Genomic DNA, 22,660 nt, shown 5'->3' with positions numbered 1-22,660 from the left:
GAGGTCGTAGTGGCATGCTTTCAGTGGAAACTGTATTTTTTTGATTCTTGGTGTTCTGGACAATTATTTGGAACCAGTGAGACTGCTCTAAGTCAGGCTGATAAATGTTTTTTGGATTTGAAGAATAATCCCTTTCTAAGGAGTAGCCCAAGGTACTAGCTGCTCCTTGAAAATTGTTTCACTGGTTTGGATTTTCTGTCTCCAAGTGCTAATGGTATGGCACCAGAAAGAAAATCCAGTTCAATTCTCAAGAAAGATATATAATTAGTACCTAATATATGCAAAGCATCTTGCTTAGTGTTGGAAATATAAAGATAGATATGACCTGTACTTTGGTCTTAAGGAGTTTACAATCAAACTGGAGTGAGAGTTTGGGAAATAGAACACAAATAATTGTTAAAAGAGGAGATTGTTATAAGGGCAAAAAGGACTTTCCAGACAAAGTATAATGAGAAATCACAGGTTGAGAGATAAGATAAGGTTTTGTGAAAAAAATGCAATACCAGAATTAGAAGCCTTAAAGAAATTTTTTCAACAGAAATTGGGAATCCTGGGAGAGTAAGAGAAGGAAATTCATTCTAGAGGGATAGAGAGAGATAAGAGAAGAATGGATAGTCTAATATGATTAGAATGTAGAGAGAACTAAAAGGGGAATAGTTTGAAATAAGACATTGGATCCAGACCATGAAAGACCTTAAATTAGAATTCTCCAAATTGCTCTCTCTCTAGAGCAGGAGTCGGCAACCTTTTTGGCCGTGAGAGCCATAAACGCCACATTTTTTAAAATATAATTTCGTGAGAGCCATACAGTGCTAACAGTGCGTGCTCCTGTAACAGCGCCTGAAAAAAAATTGACTTAATGGCTACTGCAGAAAGAGCCATATCTGGCCCTCAAAAGAGCCAGATATGGCTCAAGAGCCGTGTGTTGCCAACCTCTGCTCTAGAAACTCATAGTAAACCAGCTGAGAAACAATTAAGGGCCTTAAACTAGGGCAGTTACAGAGATATTGTAGATGAGGAACATGCAAAAGATACTGTGGGATAGACTCACCAATTTTTTGCAACTCATTGGGTATGGAAGGCAAGGGAAAGAAAAGAGTCTGTGACAGATTGTGATCCTGTATAGTTGGTACTATTAGCAGAAATACAGAAGTTTGCAGTACAGGTAATTAGATGAGGAAGATTTCTGGTATCATCTACAATTTAAATCAATATGATTACCTTGATATAATAATAAATTTTCCCATCCAGAATAGATACCTTCCTAAACTATAAAATGTAATTGAAGACAAAATATGATTATGACAATTCTGTTAATCTCCTTATAAAACCACATTTTCCTTATTGAATCACTTTTTTTTTTTTACCAAATTATGGTTTCTAAAGAACTAATTATAAATATTATATCTCAAAATTTGTTGGAAGTGGGGGGTTGGTATACAGAAGGAAGGAAAAAACAACTATTCATGGCCATAGAAGAAAAGAAGACAGTTTCACATCATATCTCTAACATGACAAAATCAGCACCCTTTTTCTACATTTTTACACAGAAATCAGTCTCTGTCAGGGACAGAGCAGAGGTTAGATTCAGGATTTCCTGACTAATGACTTCCTAACTTCCAAATTATAGCCTCTTCGAGTTGGAAGGTCTCTTAGAGTTTATATTTTCTAGCCTCTTACTCCCTCACTGTACCCTCTACATTGTCAGTACCTTCTACAGTACAATATTAGATGACTAGACTTCCAGGCTAGTGATTTGCCACCACATCATGCTCTTTCACACCTTCCAGAATGGAGATGAGGATAGGCAGGGGGAGGTGAGCAACAGCTTTGCCCACCTACCAAGTATGCCTTGGGCCCTCTGTTGACAGCATAGTAAATAGGCTTTGTGAATGATGGAACCCACTGAATGTGTCAATCTGCATTTTCCTATGTAGAGTGTCAAGAGATGAGAGAAGAAAGTTTTACTTAAATGAATCAGTGATCTCATTGATAGGAGCATTCTTATTGATGCAGGTGGTAACTCATTCATGCCCTCTAAACCAGTAAAGGTCTAATCGGTTTTCTTCTATGGATCCTCCAAAGAGTGTCTTTGGAAATATGTTAAGTATCTTACATTTCATGGGTACCAGTGGAGTTCCTGAGCTGTTACACTAAGTGACCAGTATCATCATAGCAAACAATAGCACAAAATATATAATGCTCCAAGATTTGCAAAATGCTATATATATGTCATATCTTTCGTTTTTTTCACAATAACGATGGGAGGTAGGTGCTGTTTTCTCATTTTAAAATTTAGGAAACTGAGGCAAAGAGAGATGAAGTGACTTGCCCAGGGTCACAAAGGTGCTAAGTGTCTGAGGCAGGATTTAAACTTAAATTTTCCTGACTCCCAAGTTCAGCATTCTATCCACTGTATCAACTATTCATCTACCTTCTAATCATACATTTTCTCAATTATGCTATATCTTGCCTTTGGAAATGTGTTACAGCCTCCTTGGGTTACTGGGTTGTAGTTTGAATTCTTTGGATGATTCAGTATTTGCAACAATATAGTATTATTGGAGAAACATTTGTGTTAAAAAGATAGGCCTTTTAATGTGGAAGTATGTTTTGCATGATCTCACATGTATAATCAAAATCAAATTGCTTGCCTTTTCAAGAAGGAGGGAGTAGTTGGAGGGAGGGAGAGAATTTAGAACTCAAAAAAAATTTTTAATGATTGTTTTAAAAAATTTACATGTAATTGGGAATATCTAATGAATTAAATAAGAATTAAAATTTTAAAAGATGGGCCTTGGGACAACTAGGTGGTTCAGTAGATAGGCTAAGGCCTGGAGACAGCAGTTCAAATCTGGCCTCAGATACTTCCTAGCTGGGTGACCCTGGACAAGTCACTTAACCACAATTGCTTAGCCTTTATAGTTCTTCTGCCATGGAACAGATATTTAGTATAGATTCTAAGACTGAATGTAAGGGTTTTTAAAAAGTGGGTCTTGGCACTAAGGATCATCTTGGGATAATTAGAAATCATTGTTTAATTTCCCAAATTCAATCTTCCTCACTCTTTTTTTTTTTTTCATTTCAATTCTGGGCCTAATTTACTAATTCATTGTCCTTCTCCAGTACCTGACCCAACTACAACAATGTCATTCAACTGCCTGTTGTTTTCTGAACATTAAGTAATTTTCATCCTGTTCATTAAATAATTTTAATCATATTCATTATTGCACAAATCGTTATACCAATTACTTTAGAATGGTCTTGGAACTTAGAGCTGGAAGGGATACAATCCAGCCCTATCATTTCACCAGTGAGGAAACTGAGGCCTGAGAAGTCACTTGCCCAAAGTTATATAGGGAGTAAATACCAGAAGTAAGATTCAAACGTAGGTCCCCTTTCTCCAAATCCATAGCTTTTTACTGTATAACAGTTGCTACTGCTTCACAGATTTCATTGATGAGCCTCAATAACATTCTGGAATTTGAAATTTGGTCAGTGTCCCCAAACGAGAACATCTGGGAGGTCTTACTATATATGTATAGGAGATTCTACTTTCAATTGAACCTCCATGACACTGATATGTTAAACCTCTCTGATATCTCCTTTGAAATTGGTAACAAGAGGATCCTGGAGCAAGGCTAAACACATAGTCGTGTTTATAAAGGAAACTTGTATGATCTTATAATCTTATGATTATATGACTAAAAAACTATAATCTCCTGTAGAGAATAATTTGTGAAAGCATATTTGTTCTCTTTTAATATTTTCAAGAAACCTACCCTATATTTGGGTATTGGTCATTCTCACAAAGATTTGTAAAGGTGATATATCAGATATAAAGGTGATATATTGATGCTCTCTTAATTGCTTTTTTTTTTAGTTAGTTGTTGTATTTGTGATTTTCCCCTCCTTTTTTGCAAAGAAGGAATATCTTCTTCCTGAAATATTTTGTAAAAATAAATATAATACTACTACTAATAATAGTAACTCCCAAAGCTTTCAAACAGTGTCACTTCCAGCACAAATTTCTTTGGTGTATACCTTCTCTAGTTTCCTGAATTCATCTACTTAACCATCACAGTAATGGCCAGCCTATGGCATGGGTGCCAAAGATGGCACATGAAGTGCTCTCTGTGGGCACTCGGCCACCCTTCCTCCCTACCCCAGCTCATTACTAGAAAGGCAGAGAGACTCGGGCAGAACTGCTCCCCTCCCCTTCTCCACTGTGCCTAATGATATTTTTTCACATACTCCACCCCTCCATGTAGCAGCAAGCACTTTCTCCTTCCCCTATGTGGGGTAAGGGAGAGGACAGGGCATACTCAACATGGGGGGTGGGGGGTACAGTACTCTCTTAAAAGGTTTGCCATCACTGGTCTAGCACATTGGAAATTGAAATGCTAGAGTCAAAATCTCATCGTTCTCTGTAACTAATATGAAAATAAATTATAAGAGTACTGATATACTTACTCCATTTTCACCTATTTGTTTTTCTTGTCATTTCACCAATGAAGGGCCTTGGTATGATTTGGCTCTATGAGAGAGTACAACAAGTTTTCAATAGACGATTTCAATTCGCTTTTAGTGATTTTTTTAAGGTGACACTGGTAATCTGCTATTATCCTCTCTAGGTTTTATAAATGAGTTTATATTTTAAACTGGTGTCACATTTGGCTATCATGTCTCCCTGTTTGGCAAGAAAATAAAATATTTACTAATTAGGGCAATTTTTTAAACTCTTTTGACCTCATTGTGGTGACTGCATTATATCATTTAAACTTTGGGGATAATAAGGTCAATAACTTTACCTTTTTCCATTTCTCACTTTAGAGCTTGTTTGAATAGATCAAGTTGAATTTATTGATATTATTGGTGGTATCTTTCTTCTTTCCTTACCTTTGTCCTTTTTTAATCATTATGATTTTTTTAACCTTTGATCTAACTAACCAGCAATCCTACTCTAGTTAAGTCCAGTCCAGATGATTCTAGTATAAGTCCCACAGTAGTAACCAAATTTCCTCTATAAAGGTTTAGTTAATTTCATTTTACATATAATTTTTTTCTAGTGCTCATATTTAATGCCTTCTATTTCTCCTGGAGTAAAGTGTAGGCTTAATCTTTTAAGTGATCTACAGTTCTTTAGCTTCTTCCTTTTCTGCATCTGAGCCATATATGCTAACATGTTTTATCCATTGCCACCCTCCCAATGAAGTCACTGAACATAGAAGTCATTTGTTGACTTTGTTCAGAGGGTCTTGTCATTCTTAATAGAATTTTTCTGCTTATTTACCTATTAACAGAAGAGTTCTTAACCTAGGGGCCATGAATTCGTGGTGGATTATTTTACAGTTATTTTAGTGTAATGATTTCTTTTGTAATCATTTAAGTGTAGGTTATTTTATGTACTTATTAATATTATTCTGAGAAGAGATCACTGTACTGCCCTAAGGGGTCCATGACAAGAAAAGGTAGAGGACACTTGCTCTAATATGTTAGTGCATTTGCTACTGTCCTCTTTGGAGATGATCTTTTTTGTTCATGCTTATTGTAAGCACTGCAAGATAAGATTACCAATTAGTTTTTGAAACTATGTTTCTTAATGCCTTTTAGGCCAATTAAACCAGTTCTTCTAACTCTTTTGTTTTCCTTGGCCTGGAAAATCAGTAAGCTCTCCTTTAACTACTACTACTTTTTGTTTTCTGATCTTATTTGTTGAGAATGTCAGCATTGTAGGATTCAGTTCTACTAGCAGTAAATCAATTCCTTGGCCTTAAGACAAAGATCTAACTATAGTTACACTGTATATACTCCAGTGTTTCTAGGTGGCCTAAAAACTGATTCCTAACTTAGTCTATCCCCTTTTCCTTGGGGTGAGGAAGGGGGTGGTGCGCCTTCTCCCACTGCTTCTGCCCAACCACTGTTCTCCCTCATCCACAAAATTCAAGATTCTTTTGGAAATTTTTCTTTGTTTCATGGGTTGCAATAGTCAAAGAATTCATCCCCTAACAACTGACCTGCCAGTAAAGAGTGTCTAGAGTTCATAAGTTAAGTATGAAACATCAGACTTGATCTTTCAATGAAATTGTATTGTAACCTTATTCCCAAACTTATGTCCCACTAGCATATCTTGCAAGAGTCCAATGTAATCTCCATACCAACATAATAGGATTTCGTAATTAGTGAAAGAATTTTTTAGTACAAACGTTTTTAAAATGGAAAAGATAACTTTTTTCTATAAAACTAAAAGAATGACTTTTATGTAATCTATCTATTTCGTAGAGATGATAAGGATAAATATAGAAGTAGTGTGGGAATCTCTTTTGTATGACATTAATTATATTTTATCAATTGATTCAGGTTGCATAGGCTCATCAAACTATGACCACTTCAGAGAGCTGGGTCCTTAGTGGTTCTTCTTTAGCATCCCAAGTTCATGCTGCTGCTATTAATGGAGATAAGGGTGCTCTACAAAAGCTGATAGCAGGTAAGCAGACTCTTTAAAGTCAGAAAAGTAAAAAAATCATTGGGGCGGGGCAGCTGGGAAGCTAAGTGGATTGAGAGTCAGGCCTAGAGACGGGAGGTCCTAGGTTCAAATCCAGCCTCAGACACTTCCCAGCTGTGTGACCGTGGGTAAGTCACTTGACCCCCATTGCCCACCCTTACCACTCTTCCACCTATGAGCCAATACACAGAAGTTAAGGGTTTAAAAAAAATTATTGGGGGGAGCATTTACCTTGGCTTAGAATTTTTTTTAAGTCAAAAACTTTTCAAAATGGTTCTAGATGAAAGTTGCTGTGGAATATAAATGCCCTATTGAACTTGTTCATATACATTAAGTTTCAAGGTTACTCATTTTTGATAATAAGAGAGTACTGAAAATGAACCAGAAAATAGAGAAGAAAAAATAAAATGTATAATTACTACTTTTGCAAGGTCATTGGAATGATCCTGATAATTATCCCCTGTTTAATTTTAACACATGGTAATGGAAAGCAGGATTGTATAAGTAGAAAGAGCATCAGTCCTAGGTTTGAATTCTGAATGTCACACTTTTTAGCTCCATTGTGTCTTTGGGCATGTCCTCTTGAAGATTCCATTTCCTCATCTTTAAAATTGAGATGCTAATACTTGTAACTTCACAAGGTTGTTGTGAAAAAAGTATTTGGTAAATCTTAAAGAGCTAAATAAATATATTATTACTAGCTAAATAGTGGGACTAAAATAATAAAAATCTAAATGTTATAATGATCATTTAGCCTTTACCAGTATCTTCAGAGGAATTCAGCCCTTTTCATACTTTTTATTTTCATGTTTCAATGAGATAAATAGTGAATGTGGGGAGATTTTTGTTTTTTTTTAAACCCTTACCTTCCATCTTAGAATCAATACTGTGTGTTGGCTCCAAGGCAGAAGAGTGGTAAGGGCTAGGCAATGGGGGTTAAGTGACGTGTTCAGGGTCACACAGCTAGGAAGTGTCTGAGGCCAGATTTGAACCTAGGACCTCCCATCTCTAGGCCTGGGTCTCAATCCACTGAGCTACCCAGCTGCCCCCTCAATGTGTTTTTTAAAGCATATATCAGTTTATAATTCTTAGATCCATTTGTTGCCTAGTAATTGTGCTATATAATAATCCAAAATAAAAAGAAATTTAAAGTCCTAAGAATAAAAGAAGTAAAATGCCAAACTTTCAATTATATTGTTAGTTAGGAGCATAGTTAGCATGTGTTTAAGGGAGATCTAAAATTAATGACTACATAAAATGATTACCTCATCCAACTGTAAAATACTTTTTACCAATAAGTATACCTTGATTTGTCATCTTGAACATCAGTAGAAAGTTATCCTAGACCTTTATAAAGGCCTTAAAAAAAAAATCTGTAATCTACTATGCTGTTTTGTGTACTTTAGAGTACATATGTGATATGCTGATTTTTAAAATAATGATGAATTGTTTTAAATTATGTCATTGTTATTTAATTTTATAGTTAATGGTACTTAATGTTGTTGGTAAACTGTAAGTATAGAAAATCAAATTAACATTGATTTTTTCAGAATATGGAACAAAAAACACATCAAATTCTTACTTTTTAAAATTTGCATTATTTACATTTTATTATATAATACATATTATATAATAGTATACATTATATATTTATTTTTATTGCATTATTTTTTATTTGTGTTTATTTGCATTAAGGAGTTTTGAGGAAATATAAGTGCTTTAAGGAACATCATTAACTGCAGTTAAGTTTTTCACGTTAACATCAGGTGTTTTTTTTTTAAGGAATGCCTTTCTTTCATGATTAAGAAAAAAATTTGAACAAATGAAAGTTGTTTCATGGAGTTAAGTACCACACCTCTCTTATATCTGAGGTATAAATGTGAAAACTGAGATGAATCCATAAAATCTAACAATCCAGTAAATAATTAAGTACTTACTCTTTATGTAAGGAATTGTTTCCAGCCAGTCGAAATCACAGTTTTAGATTCAGTGCTAGAAGGAACTCTTAGAGAAGCCCAGATTCCTCATTATAAAGGTGAAAGACATTATTCCTTCTGGCAGGAGAGCTTATGGAAGATTTTATGGGTGAGGTGATAGCTGAACTTAGCCTTGAAGGAGGGGGTGGAAGATTTCAGTGTGTATAGGGGCTAAGTGTAGGATCTGTTTCAGGAATGAGGGATTTTGTATATAAACGGTAAGAGGAAGGTGAAAGCAAGCCAAGACTAAGGAACAACACCAACAAAAAAATCCCCCAACTATCTGGGACAGAGAGTAGAGAGCAGAAGGACTAAAGAACTGTGTGGGAAATAAAGCTAAAAAGAGTCTTAAATGGCAGGACACTTGTGAAGAACACACAGACTGGTGTATCACACACACACACACAAAATAAACCCCTTTTATAGCAATCCTAATAGAGACTATAAAGTCAATATAACACTCCACAAAATCATATGGAGTTATATGTGAAAATAAACATTACAACCATCCTGTCTATTGAATAGTCAGTATGTATAAAAAACACTGTCATATTTATTTTCAGTAGTGAAAGAAATTTAGCTTAATTCATTTTTAAATTTATGACCTTCGTTTTGAAGGAATTGGATTCAGGTAGGAGGGGGAAATTCTCTCTAACACTTATTTTGACACTTTAGTGGATTATGACCTCATCAGTATGGGACTTAGCCCATAGATGCAAATCAAATCCATTCACAGCCTATCTTGTACAACTCTTGTCCATGTCCTATAAATTTTCCTCAGGGCTTCCTTCTAGATCTAAAGGGTCTTCTAGATATCTTGACATTGCATAAAAACTAAGAGATAGTACAAGAGAGATTCACATTCTTTTCAATTAATACATCTGTCCACTGACAATTCTTTTAAGATGCTTCTTTTGTAGAGTTATTGGTTGGTACCCTATTGCACCCAGATCATGCCGACCATACTCATTTGTCCCTTTATGTGACCTGAAACTAATTCTTTATAAGTTATAATGTTCCTTGACTTGAAATTATGTAAATAGCATCACCAGAAGAAATATTTATATTAAGAAGATAGCTCTTTGTTTCAGAGTGGAGTATGTGGGTCAATAAAAAAGTTTGTTTTTTTTTACTCAGTTTCTCAGTCTAGCCTTGTACTAGCGAACCTGTGGCATGTATGCTAGAGGGGGCTGCTCCCTCCCTGCCTCAACCACACCTAAGGACATTTTTCACTTCACCCACCCCCATGTCTGGGATAAGGAGGTGGCTCACATGCTGCATGAGGGTCCAGTTTGGGCACTCAGTTTCTAAAAGGTTTGCCATCACTGGGCTAGCCCATTCTCTTCCTCTTTAGTTCTGGTCTCAATTCATTGTTCATTCATAATTTCTTTCCGTGCCATATATATACACTCCAGTTCATGAAACTATTTATCATAGCCTAGACAATAGCATTTTTTATTTACTTGGTTTTTCCTATGGTGGAAGTTAGACCAAACAAGTGAGCAATATACTTTGAGTATAATTATATTGACTATATAAATATACATTGAGTAATTATAGATCTTATTTAGAAGAGTCTGAAACATTCTAGGGCTTAATGGCATTAGCAGTGTCATCTACAACTAGGAGCATGTGGAAGATCTCTCCATCTAGAGAGAATTCCTTTAATTTGGACTCTGTTGGGCATCTCCCATAATAGTGTTTTCTTCATTTGGCATTTAAAAAAATCACAGGCTGTAAAACAAGTTTATCTTTATTATTACATCTTTAAAAGAATTTTATAAAAAATTGGCATATTCATGAGATACAGCTTGTTAGATGAGAGCTTGTAAAGAGGTGTTTTGCTCTACCAAATCAAAGGCTTTTTTTTAATAGTCAACAATAGGCACAAAGGAATCTTATATTCTCTGAACCTATCTTTCACTTGCCTCACTATGAATATGTGGTATGCTGTAGAATATTGCTTTCAATGTCTGCTGTTCCTTTCTCATACCTTCATCAAGGATAAGCTAAAACACATGTAAATTATTGTAATAAAGATTTTTAGAAATGGGAAAATAACCACATAGATCAGCAGTTATTGCTATTTTCTCAGTTGCCTTTTTGGGTAATAGTAGGGTTTATGATTTTTTTTTTTTTCAGTTTTTGGTTATCCATACCTCTTTCAAATCTCTTGAAAGTTGATCCTCAACTTACTTAAAACTTTTGATTCCAGCAAGGACCTCCTCTCTATATATTTGGTCTGATCCAGGGGTCAGCAAACTACTACCAAATCTGACCCACCACCTGTTTTTGTGTAACACATGTATTAAGAATGGTTTTTACATGTTTAACTACAATAAAACTTTATTTAAAAATGTAAAAGCCATTTTTGCTTTGTAGGTCATTCAAAAACAAGAAGTGGATGATGTCTGGCCTGAAAGATATAATTTACTGACCCCTGTACTCTAGTCTTTCTGCTCATCCCATTTCTGTTTTCTTTTGAAGCACAGATTTTGACAGTAAAATCCAATTGTGGTCTCTTGTCAGTTGTGAAAGAAAAGAGTTTGTTATAGAAATCTTGACAGCTCTTTTCAATTTGTTGATTTTTTATTGTTTTAACATGTCTGAGATGATCTGATTTATTTGTTGTGCTTTTTTTAATAGACATTTTTCCTCCACTGTTTCTTGAAATAACCTGATAATAATTATTTTCCAACATCTTTCTCTGTAAGATTTTTCAAATGCATCTAGATTCCAAATGACCCTAGATTCCAACTATCTTTACTTAATGAGGAGATTATTGATCTCTTCTCTGAAGCAACTGGTTTACATCTGTTAGATTCTTTTAAAAATAGTGGTATCTGGGCAAATCACTTAACTTTTTAGTACCTTGGGCAACTCATAAGACTAAACTACAGAAGAAATTGCTGATAGGAATTGGTAGAAAGACTTTTATCATCAGAAGTTCCTTACATTAATGAAAATACATGATGTCTGCAACAATAACAAAAAATGGTGACAATCTATATCAGTGTTTATTCATTTCTTTTTTTTGTCAACAGCTTCTTCACATTGGAATTGTTTTCATTGTTCCCCATATTATCTTCTCATTTTTATTCTTCTAATTTTGTGTTGATGTTGATCTCATTTTAAACAAATTGATTATACAAGACAAGTGATTTGGAATCAACACCCACATCAATAATCAGAAATTTCTTGTCTTTTAAAATATGATCAGTGTCATCCTCTATAATTTTATTTCGCTCTTGCCATCTCTCCCAACTCTCTTGTAAGTATTTCTGATATATAAATGCAAGATTTATGAACTACATGTAGTCTTTCATCTTGTTTCTCATTCTTGAACTATGTTTTCTAACATATTTCTGCCATTTTCCTTTCTGTCTACCTTTGCATTGAAGTTACCAAGTATTAATGGATATGTTGATTTCATTTGGAATGTTGTGACATTTTTATTTCTTTTGCTTCCTCACCAACAATGGATATTAGTACATATCTTACAATTATCTTCATAGTAGAGTGGGGGGGCAGGGTTTGACCATGATTATAAGCATTGCAATATAAATGTTTCATAAAATGTTATAATGATATTTTTTGCTGTCTTTAGATATAAAATAAAAGTAACTCCATTAGCTCTTCTACCTGCCTTTTCAAGGTGAACCCTGTAAGCTATCGCTTCATTTAACTATAACTTCCTTTCATCTCTTTTTCATTTATTACAAGGCTTACAAGAATGATATGCTTTTGTTCAAAAATATATCTGTTAACTAGTCAGTAGACAAGTCTCTCATATTTAGAGTACCAACAATTAATGTTTGTAGATATCCTTAAAACCGTGTGATTGGGGGCAGCTGAGTAGCTCAGTGGAATGAGAGCCAGGCCTAGAGACGGGAGGTCCTAGGTTCAAATTTGGCCTCAGACACTTCTCAGCTGTGTGACCCTGGGCAAGTCACTTAACCCTCATTGCCTAGCCCTTACCACTCTTCTGCCTTGGAACCAATACACAGAATTGATTATAAAACAGAAGGTAAGGGTTTTTTAAAAAACAAAAAAACAAAGCTGTGATTGTCAATTGCTTTTATTCTGTTTTCCATCAACCTGACATCATCAATATAATGTAATATGATATATAATAAATGTTGTAAAAAAAAGGTAATCAAGGAACTTATTATTTGAGAGACAAGTATATTCTTGGAATCAAGTGTTACAGGATTTGAATTTGTGGCCAGTAATCCAGGCTTTTGTGCAAACACCCTATTTCTGTGTTCCATTGTAGTTTAGAGATACGCCTGAATTCTCAAAGTCTACCAGAGGAACACAATTCTGGCAGGTCCTATTAACTATAAAATCTTTCATATGTTACCCATCTGTAGCCAAAGAAACAGTCTTGCTAAGTTTGGAAAGACTTGTCTTCAGGCTGACCACCATGTGATGGTTGGGGGGAATTGCAAAGAAGGGCTGTGGTCTGTTCTGGTTTCTACTGATGAAATCAAGTACTATAGAGGTTCATTCATTCATATAACTAATGTATTTGATAATTCACTTTTACATGAAATTTGAACTGTCTTATATTTGCAGTTCTACAAAGAAAAGGTATATATATCCTGTTTGACAAATTATTTTTAAGCAACATCCCTAAAAATAGAAAACATGAATCAATAAAATCATGTCATAACTTGGTAGATTCAATTTTAGACTGTTCTCCTTGGATTATTAAATTCTTGCCTGATTCTTAACAGATTTGTTCTGATACCACTAACTTTCGTTGTCAATGATACTTTTGCTGTCATAGTTCTCAGATTTTGTATTCTTCTGCAATTAACTCCTGTTTCTTCTTAAACCTGCATGTATTTTAAGCTTACTTTTATTTAATCTTTATATTTTATCTCAAAATGTATGCTGTTTTTCACTTTTCTAGACTGTGGCATGGCACAACGGATGAAGCATTTTGTCTGGATTCAGCTTTGCTCACTAACCACTCAGTGAATTCATTCACTTTAGTACCTTCTGACTCTCCTGCTCTGTCTCCATGGAGAAGTATGTCAATGATAGTGTGGTGTGTGACTCCATGGAAACAGAGGTGTCCATCTCTACAGACCTGACTGATTAAATCAAATACCTTCTGTGCTGCTCATTGTCATGGAGAAGGACTGAAGAAGCTTTCCCCAAATAAGACATGTTTTAGTGGCAATTCAGAGTTTATAATGTAATATGGTAGATTTCTTTTTTAACAGATTCAGATCTACTATATTCTAGATTGTGTATTGAAGCTATCTACTATATTCTAGATCTAAAACTTCATCCAGTAAATCCTAACATGATGCAGATGGTCCATTAAGTAAGATATTAGTTCTTTATCCCAACATCATCATTATGAAGGGGCTCCACTTGATATTTTCAACATGCTTTACAGTCAAATTATATTAATCCTTCCATCCTCACTATGAAGTCAATCAGTGTTTATTTTTGTACTTGGAATGTTGGTGACACTAAGATTCAAATCTGAGTGAGTACCATAAATATAATTGCACTTTAAATGATACAGTCTAACCCTGCCTATGTTACAGAATAGTCATCTGACAAGAAGTCCTATCTTAATTTTAGAAATATCTCAAGAGAAATAATCTGATTCTTTAGAAAAATTCTATTTCATTTCCATTTTTAATATTAGTTGTATGTCATTAAATAGTGCCAATTTATTAAATATCTTTATCTCAGTAAGAACTTGAGATTTCATCAGCTCCTTTTTAGTATTATATTTGTATGAAACCCTTAAGTCTGATGAGAAAATCCTACCTTATCTATGTTTTCTTGTCTCTGCTATCGTCCTTTCCTTCTAATTCTCTTGACAGCTAGAGATGTTCTATAAAGTAGTTCATTGTAGGAATTTTACTCCAGTGAATTGTTAGAGATGATCACTTAGGTAGAATTTTAATTTCAGTTTATAATCATATTTGCAATACAAAATAAATCAATAAGTTTTTTCTAAATTGTTTTATAAAAGTATTAAAAAGGAATAAATCCATTTGATGTGTACTTAATCATATTTTATACTAATGCCTTTGGTGGTGGTTGTTTGTTGTAGAGTGGGGACTAAGCAACATTATTCTTTTTCTTCTTTTGTGATGTTAGCTCCTGTATAAACATGTATAAAATGTTCTATAGAATTTTATCCCATCTCCTAAATTTGTTGAATAGATAAGAGAGTGGGGGAGAATGGATAGAATAAATGTGAAATGGGAGACCCATTTCAGTTCTTTTTTCTCTTTATCTAAAAGGCCATTTGAAAAATGTAAAAATTAAGTGTTTTGTAAATTCTGAGGCCCATAGTGTGTGTGTGTGTGTGTGTGTATATATATATATATATATACTGTAAGAGAGAGAAGAAACACAGTGTCTTACATTGAAAAAAAGTAATTCATTATAAACTTTTGGATGATAAGGTAAGTGGTTATCCAGATGATTTCCAAAAATAGAATTCTATCAATCAGACCCAAATATTAATAAATTGTGAATTATTCTCCCCACTTCACACTTTCCTCTGGACATTGAAGGTGGTGTATAGTTCCACAAAATGGTGAAGTCTAAAGTGTATCCAAATTGGTGTATAGCTAAAGGACTATGGAGAAGAGAAGACCCTGGAACTAAGTGATTGTGTGTTCTTGTTGATAAAGGAGTTGTCCTGTATATCCTGTATAATAGCAGAGATGATGGAAAGAGACTGTGAGTGAGGTACTAATGCCATTGAACAAGTTGGGAGAGTGGCCTAGAGATCTAGATGGCAATGAGATCAACAGAAGTATATATGCAGTAGTTATAGATCTACATTTTATCCCTGACCTCACAGAGATCTGTAAGTTGATAAAATACTAAAATCTTCTTACTGGTATGTCAAAAGCAGTATCTTTGTCTTATTGTTTCCTCATAGTACCTTAAGTGGGCACATCATAAATGCCTTTTTTTAGATGTCTGCCTAGGACTTAGGAATTGAATATACTGTTTTGGTCAGTCTGTTTTATGGTTTACCTTGACTAAATGCATTCATCTGCCAAGGCCAGCCTTTTTCTGAGGAATTTCCCTAACCTTAGCTAGGCTGGTCCTCAGACAATTGGTCACAGAGTCTCTCACCCCAGTAGCACTTTCTGGCTTGGTAGAACCTGCCAGAGCTTGCACTAACATAGCTTTCAAAACTTAAAGACATCTCCATGATAAAGCATTAGCATAGAGCTTTAGTAACAAACATAGGTATAGTTTTCTTCTCCCAGACAAACTTTCTGCTGCTACTTAAGCAATGCAAACCTTTTTTTCTTCATTGGTACCAACTAAAGTAGTAATAATAAAAATTAACTTTTTTCCTTGGCAAAGATAAGACAGAGCTTGTCCAGATATTCAAGGGGGTGAGGAATAACTAGTATGAAAATTTATAAACATTAGGATACCTCTTCTGTGACCAGAGGAAAGGAAAAGAGTTAGTGATGAGACTAAGAAGTTACTAAAATAAAGTAAGAGAGCTGAAGAGCTCATGTCACATCTTGGTATTTTGAGACCAAATCATCTATTGCAACTTGAGAGGTGGGACTATAAATGTGTAAAAAGTCATCTCAGAATGAAATGGGAAATTGATATGGTCAGAGGGGGGAAATTGTCAAGTAGTATCAGGGTCAAGCTTAGGGAAAGTAATAATTTGTTACAAATTATTGGGAATTTTAACATGTGAAATCAGCTCATTTTTATGACTTTCTCTAAAGGTACTTAGCAGCTCTGGCGCCAGGAGCAAAGGAGTCAAGTGGTGGGGGTTTCCCAGGGATAAATATACATAATGAAAACAAGGGATTCTAGGATAGTAGCTATGAAAATTACAATATCAGACTATGTAGTCAAGACTGGATACAGAAGCAAGTAAAGCCAGAATGAAGTAGATTAGAGAATAGGAATGAGTCAAGGACTCGGAAAGTATGATGAAGGCAAAGCATATGTTTAGGTGCAAGTGAAAGAATGAAAGAGCTTATGAACCCTGGATGTTTGAGGTATTATTCCACAAAATGGCAAAGTCTAAGGTGTGTCCAAGTTGGTGTGTAGCTAAAGGATGATGGAGAAGGGAAGACTCAGGAATTGGATGATGGCGTGTTCTTGTTGCTAAAGGAGTTATTTATATATCCTATATAACAGCAGAGGATGAGGGAAAGAAAGAACAAGGTACTGATGCCATTGAGAAAGTTGGGAGAGTGACCTACAAGTCTAAATGGCAACAAGAAATTCAGGAGAAGATAGTGTAAATAGACGTATGCTCCCTCAAAAGAGTGGAAAGATCACTGAGGAATAGTGGTATAGAGGAATGGTCAGAAGATGAGAGATGTGAAATATAACTATCCTTTCTACTGGCCCTAAGAATTGTAGGGGTGCAGAGAGAAGAAATCTCCAATGGACAGAGTATAACAGGATGTGGTATTCTCAGGGGAGAGTGGTGGATGGTTGTAGCTTGCCTTGAAATTCAGTAAAACAATATTTGAAAGGGAGAACGATTCTGAGCCACAGTCAAATATAATGTGCTTGGGAAGAACAAAGGCAGAAAATTTCCTGTCTGCAATGAAGAGCAATTTCTATTGCTGTGAGCAGTTTCTGTGGTGGGAGAGGGATTGGCACAGGGAAAGAAATGAGCAATTTTTCCAAGTGTTTATCACTTATAAGAAAGGTCTGACACTGGGACAGAGCCACATTACTAATAAAAGCAAGGGTTATAGCCACCAGGACCCTAGTGAGATTAGGAGGAGCTATGAGACCTCTAGAGACTTTCCAACAGAGTCCTTGCTATCTACAAGCAGACCTTGCAAATGTGTACATAAGTGGCTCACAGAATGGGTCATTGGCCACCAAAAGTTCCATCTCATCCAATGGAGGTGTTTCCTTACTTCCTGAATGGCCCCCAACTGGACCATCTTAGCAGAAATATAGAGATAGCAAAAATATGCAGGAGGTAGAATGACTAACATATGAAGGCTTCTAAGAATTAGAATATCTCTTCCATGACCAAAAAAAGGAGTAGAATACATGATAAGAAGTTGGGTCTCTACCTCAGCACCCAGTACAATTAATATTGGCAGTGGAGGCTGATCAGGACTGTAAGAGGGAAATTTAGATAGTTAATTAAGGTATGGTGGTCGCCAGGAATCAGATTAGCTCGATTCCATATTTAAAATAGACCCAAGTCAGTATGGCTTTTATAGAAGTTTATTTACAATTAGGAAGGTAGAAGGTAGGGAAATAGAGAGAAACCCTGGTCCAGACCAGCAGAGGTCAGGACCAGGTGAGAGCCTCCAGAAACACCAACGAAGGCAAAGGGAAGTCAGCCTAACTTACCCATGTGACAATTCAGAGGGAAGCCATCTGAGGTCTTAGCAGAGATCCTTCAGCACCCAAGTTCAGAGCGCCAACTGCCTTCACAGGAAGTTGCCAGCATATTTGAAAGATAGCATCTTTCATCACTTCCTGTATCCACCTCTAATTCAAGTGGACAAATCGCAGCCTCAACACTGTTTTGGACTGCCCAAAGGGCACTCCCTTGTTCTTGATTTGTTACTTATTGTCACATGTGGGTCACTAATCTCCTCCCCACTAAGTTGGGTGGGGTGACATTATTTCCAATGGCTAGAATCTAACAATGAAAATAAGGATGAGCTAATTCCATTTACACAGGACAAAATTCCATTCCACAGAGGAAATGGCATGTTCTCAAATAAAAGCTAAACACCCATAGGTATGTGCATTATGCCACTGATTACTTTTTTAAAATCATATAGAGTTGCTGTGAAATTCTCTGGCCACATATATACTTTACTTTAGGGAGTGACCCCTCAAAATCAGTCATTTCATAAGCATTTCTTAAATACCTGATATATATCAGACATTGGGGATTCATTGCCAGAGATGAAATAGTCCTTCAAGGAGCAAGTTAATAATGTGTAAATTAACATGTACTCTGTGTATATATTATGTTTATATGTAGGTGCAAAATAATACCAGGTAATATTATGAGGGCTCCATGGGAGAAGGGTCCTTTTGAGGTCTATGAAGTTGTCAGATGTTCCAGAATTCATCAGTGTCTATCCAGAGGGCCCAATGGCAAAGTTCTTTAGTTAGGTCAAGGGCAAAGGATGAGGCAAAAGTTAGATGAAAATCTAAAGAAGATAGATTCTATCAACAAAGCCAAGCTGGTTTCTCCTGGACAGTTATTCCCGTGATTAAAACATAAAGGTGACATTATAAGCAAATTAATAGAACATGGAAGAAATTTCCTGTCAAATCTATGACTAGGAGAAGAATTCATGACCCAACAGGAAATAGTTTCACAGGAGATAAAATGAATAATTGTGATTATATAAAATATAAGTTTTTGCATAAACAAAACCAATGCAGCTAAAATTAGAAGAAAGGCGAGGAAATGGGAGGAAATCTTTGAAGCAAGTTTCTCTGATTAAGGTCTCATTCCTAAGATCTATAAGAAATGGAATAAAAACTACAATAAAAACTAATTTCCAATTGATGAATGGTCAAAAGATAAACACATAGTTCGTTTTTAGGGAAAGAAATTCAAGGTATTAATATTATGCCACTGATTATTTTTTTTAATCATATAGGGGAGAGATGCTTAAATCATTAATAGAGAAATACAAAATAACTCTGAGGTACCTCTTTATATTCATCAGATTGGTTAAGATGACAAAAATGGGCAGCTGGGTAGCTCAGTGAATTGAGAGCCAGGCCTAGAGATGGGAGGTCCTTGGTTCAAGTCTGGCCTCAGACACTTCCTAGCTGTGGGACCCTGGGCAAGTCACTTAACCCTCATTGCCTAGCTCTTACTGCTCTTCTGCCAGGAAACCAATACATAGTATTGATTCTAAGGCGGAAGGTAAGGGTTTAAAAAAAGATTTTTAATGACGAAAATGGAAAATGAACCAGTTCTAAAACTATTAAAGTATGCATAGCCTTTGACAGCAATATGCTATTAAGTCTATGCCCGAAGAGAGAGAGAGAGATACCCATATTTACTAAAATATGCCAGCTCTTTTTGTGGTGGCAAAAAACTGGAAACACTGGGGATGCCTATAAATTGGAGAATGACTGAAAAATCAAGGTATATGAATGGGATGGAATACTAGAAATACTGTGAGAAATAACGGAGATGGTTTCGGAAAAAAACTGAAAAGACATATGAATCGATACAACATGAAATGAGCAGAACCAGGAGAACAATTTATACAATAACAATATTATAAAGACAATGACCTATGATCAACACAATGGCCAATTACCACTCCAATGAACTTGTGATGAATCATGCTATCCACCTCTAGTTAAAGAATTGATGGACTCTGAGTACAAACAAGATGTTTTCTTTTCTTTCTATTTTTTAAAGTAGTTATGACAAAACTTTGTTTTGCACAACTATACATATTTGTAATGAATTCAATTTTTCTTACCATTTCAGGTTTGGGGAGGGAGAGGAGGGAAAGAGAATTTAAAAATTGAATTAAAAAAAATTTTTTAATTATCCCCATCAGGTGGAGAGAAGCATTTTCCAACTGCATCTACTCTTGCCCCACTTGCCAACTTGCACAGTACAGTATCCATGAAGTTACTATAGTCTTCCATCTTGCTGTTTCATTGGGAGTTTATTTCATTAAGCTGTAGTTATTCCATTTCATGGCTAGGGGCTGCAGAAGGAGAAAAGAGATGAAAAGAAAGGCTCACCAAAACTGTATTCTGGAAGGCAGACAAGGTAGCTAAAGCCTGGATCTGAGTTTGACCTGAAAGTGTTCCTCAAGGGCAATGGAGTAGGGAGCTGGAAGGAAAGAAAGTTGAGCTATCATGGTCAAATCAGATTCCATCAGAATTATAATCTATGAGGGGCAGCTGGGTAGCTCAGTGGATTGAGAGCCAGGCCTAGAGATGGGAGGTCCTAGGTTCAAATTTGGCCTCAGACACTTCCCAGCTATGTGACCTTGGGCAAGTCACTTGACCCCCATTGCCTACCCTTACCACTCTTCCACCAAGGAACTAATACACAGAAGTTAAGGGTTTAAAAATATCAAAACAAAACAAAACAAAAATTATATTCTGTGTCCTAGAAAAGAAAATCAAGGTAAAACATAGACAAGGAGAGAGCTGAAGCTATATGGGATCCAGTGGTATCTGAGGAAAAATCTAAAATACCATAATGGTATTTATTTTAAAGCAACATATTTACCCAAAGGTTACTAGAAGCCACCTGCTTTTTAAGACCAGATTGATCGCACAAGATTAACAGGCCCCAGCTGGTACTGACTTTGATAAGAAACTTGACAGTGGTCATGAGACACCTGGAGGAGGACTGTTAATTGAATAGTCATCAACTATTTTTAAGCTCCCCAAAAGGAAATAAATCTTAATTTCCTAATTCAAGAGAAATTGAGCTTAATCATGAAAATGTTCATTATCATAAACAGAATGGAATCTGCAACTCTAATATGGTTGTAGAATATACTCCTGTACTAATGCAAATAGAGTCAGCATTTGAAATAGTTTCCTCATCCTGGCAAGATGAACCAATGAATGAGAAAACATTAAGTAATTTCCAAGAACCAAGCACTGTGCTGTGCACCATGGATATACACAGTCCCTGCTTTTAAGGAATTTATAATTGGAGAAGACTACAGATAAAGGGGGAATGGAAGGCAAAGGGGTAAGAAAAAGGCATTGGAACACAGAGAAAGGATCAAAATGTCCAAACAGTTACTGCCCACTTCCTTAGAAGTCAGGGGTGAGCAAAAGACTATGTTAGTTTGTCCCGATCAGAGAGTACCAAAAATTAGAATGTTTTGCTTTTAATTAAGTTCAAGATTTTTTTCTTTGACCTGATCATTGTTCTGGTTTTGCTGACCCTTATCATGACTTTGGAATGATAATTTTGCCCATTCTCTCTGAGCCTATGACTCACTGTGCCTCATCCTGTTACTAGACAATATGTGGACCCAGCCCTCTGCTGCCTTTAGTCCTTCCCAGACTGTGTCTGACAAACAATTAAGTGATGTACCTTTTGCCTCAGCCCTGCTTTAACTTTGCCATTGCCTGCTCTTTGATCTCGACTTCTGGGTATGCAGTCTCGTTTCTGCCTTTGACCTTTAACAAATCCAGACTGTTTCTTATTGTAACCAACCATTTCTACCTGGTCTTGGTCTCCAGATCTTTGCTAAACGTAGGAAATTCCCTGCTACTACATTTCATTTTCCCAGTTCTTCTGATGTCCTTATTCCCTATATCTGGCATGAGCTAAAAGAAACTAGACCAAGGCTAAAGTAACTTTGAGATTAGACATGAATGTGTGCTTTCAGCCCTTTGTCTCAGGAATCTTTTAAATACTATAAGTAGTAGGGGGTAGCTAGGAGGTTCAGTGGATTGAGAGGCCTAGAGATGAGAGGTCCTAGGTTCAAATCTTCATTCAGATACTTCGTAGCTGTGTGGCCCTGGGCAAGTCACTTAACTCCCATTCCCTAGCCCTTCCTGCTCTTCTGCCTTAGAAACCAACACATAGAATTGATTCTAAGAGGGAAGGGAAGGTTTTAGAAATAAATAAATGTTATAAGTAGTGCTCAGTATAATAATGAGTCATGTTGAAGAAGTCTTGTAAATTGTTTGAGACTTGAAATAGACTTCCCAATAGAAATGAAGATGAAAATGGTAGGAAAGTTCTAAGTATAGTCCCCCCAAACCTATTTAACTCAGAGTGTACTCTTTTCAAACTAATGATTTCAATGGATAAATAATTCTAGGAAAATAACTCTTGCTACCAATGCAGATTGACACCTACCCTGCAATCATTAGTATTCTATATTTGCCTGGGACAATGAAAAGTGAAGTGATTTGCTCATAAACCAGCAGCAACAGCATTTTAGGGTCTGAGGCTGCTATGTAATGAATGAATGACTATGTGATCTTGGGCAAGTTTCTAAAACTGTAAGACTATAGAAATATTGCCTATCTGCATTGTTAGTAAGTATTCCCTCATCGGGAATACCTTAGACCACCCATGGGCGAACCTTTTAAAAATTGCATGCCCAAACTGCACCTTTAAGCCGCCTGTGAACCCCCAGCATTACCCTGGAGAGTAGAGGGAGGAAGTGCTCACTTTGGGCTGTTGGGCAGA

General features: G+C 35.9%; 1 protein-coding gene across 1 annotated transcript in view; it reads left to right on the top strand.

Annotated features, from left to right (window-relative positions):
• INVS (inversin) overlaps window positions 1–22,660 on the top strand; it is a 226,767-nt gene that overhangs the window by 1,001 nt on the left and 203,106 nt on the right. The window contains exon 2 of the mRNA XM_044658291.1: window positions 6,361–6,487. Within this exon, the coding sequence (XP_044514226.1) occupies window positions 6,382–6,487 (106 nt within the window). The 5' untranslated portion in view covers window positions 6,361–6,381. The remainder of the gene's footprint in view (window positions 1–6,360; window positions 6,488–22,660) is intronic.

This window comes from Gracilinanus agilis, chromosome 1, assembly GCF_016433145.1.
Source record: "Gracilinanus agilis isolate LMUSP501 chromosome 1, AgileGrace, whole genome shotgun sequence".
NCBI lineage: Eukaryota > Metazoa > Chordata > Mammalia > Didelphimorphia > Didelphidae > Gracilinanus > Gracilinanus agilis.
This window is presented reverse-complemented; position numbering and strand designations above follow the sequence as displayed.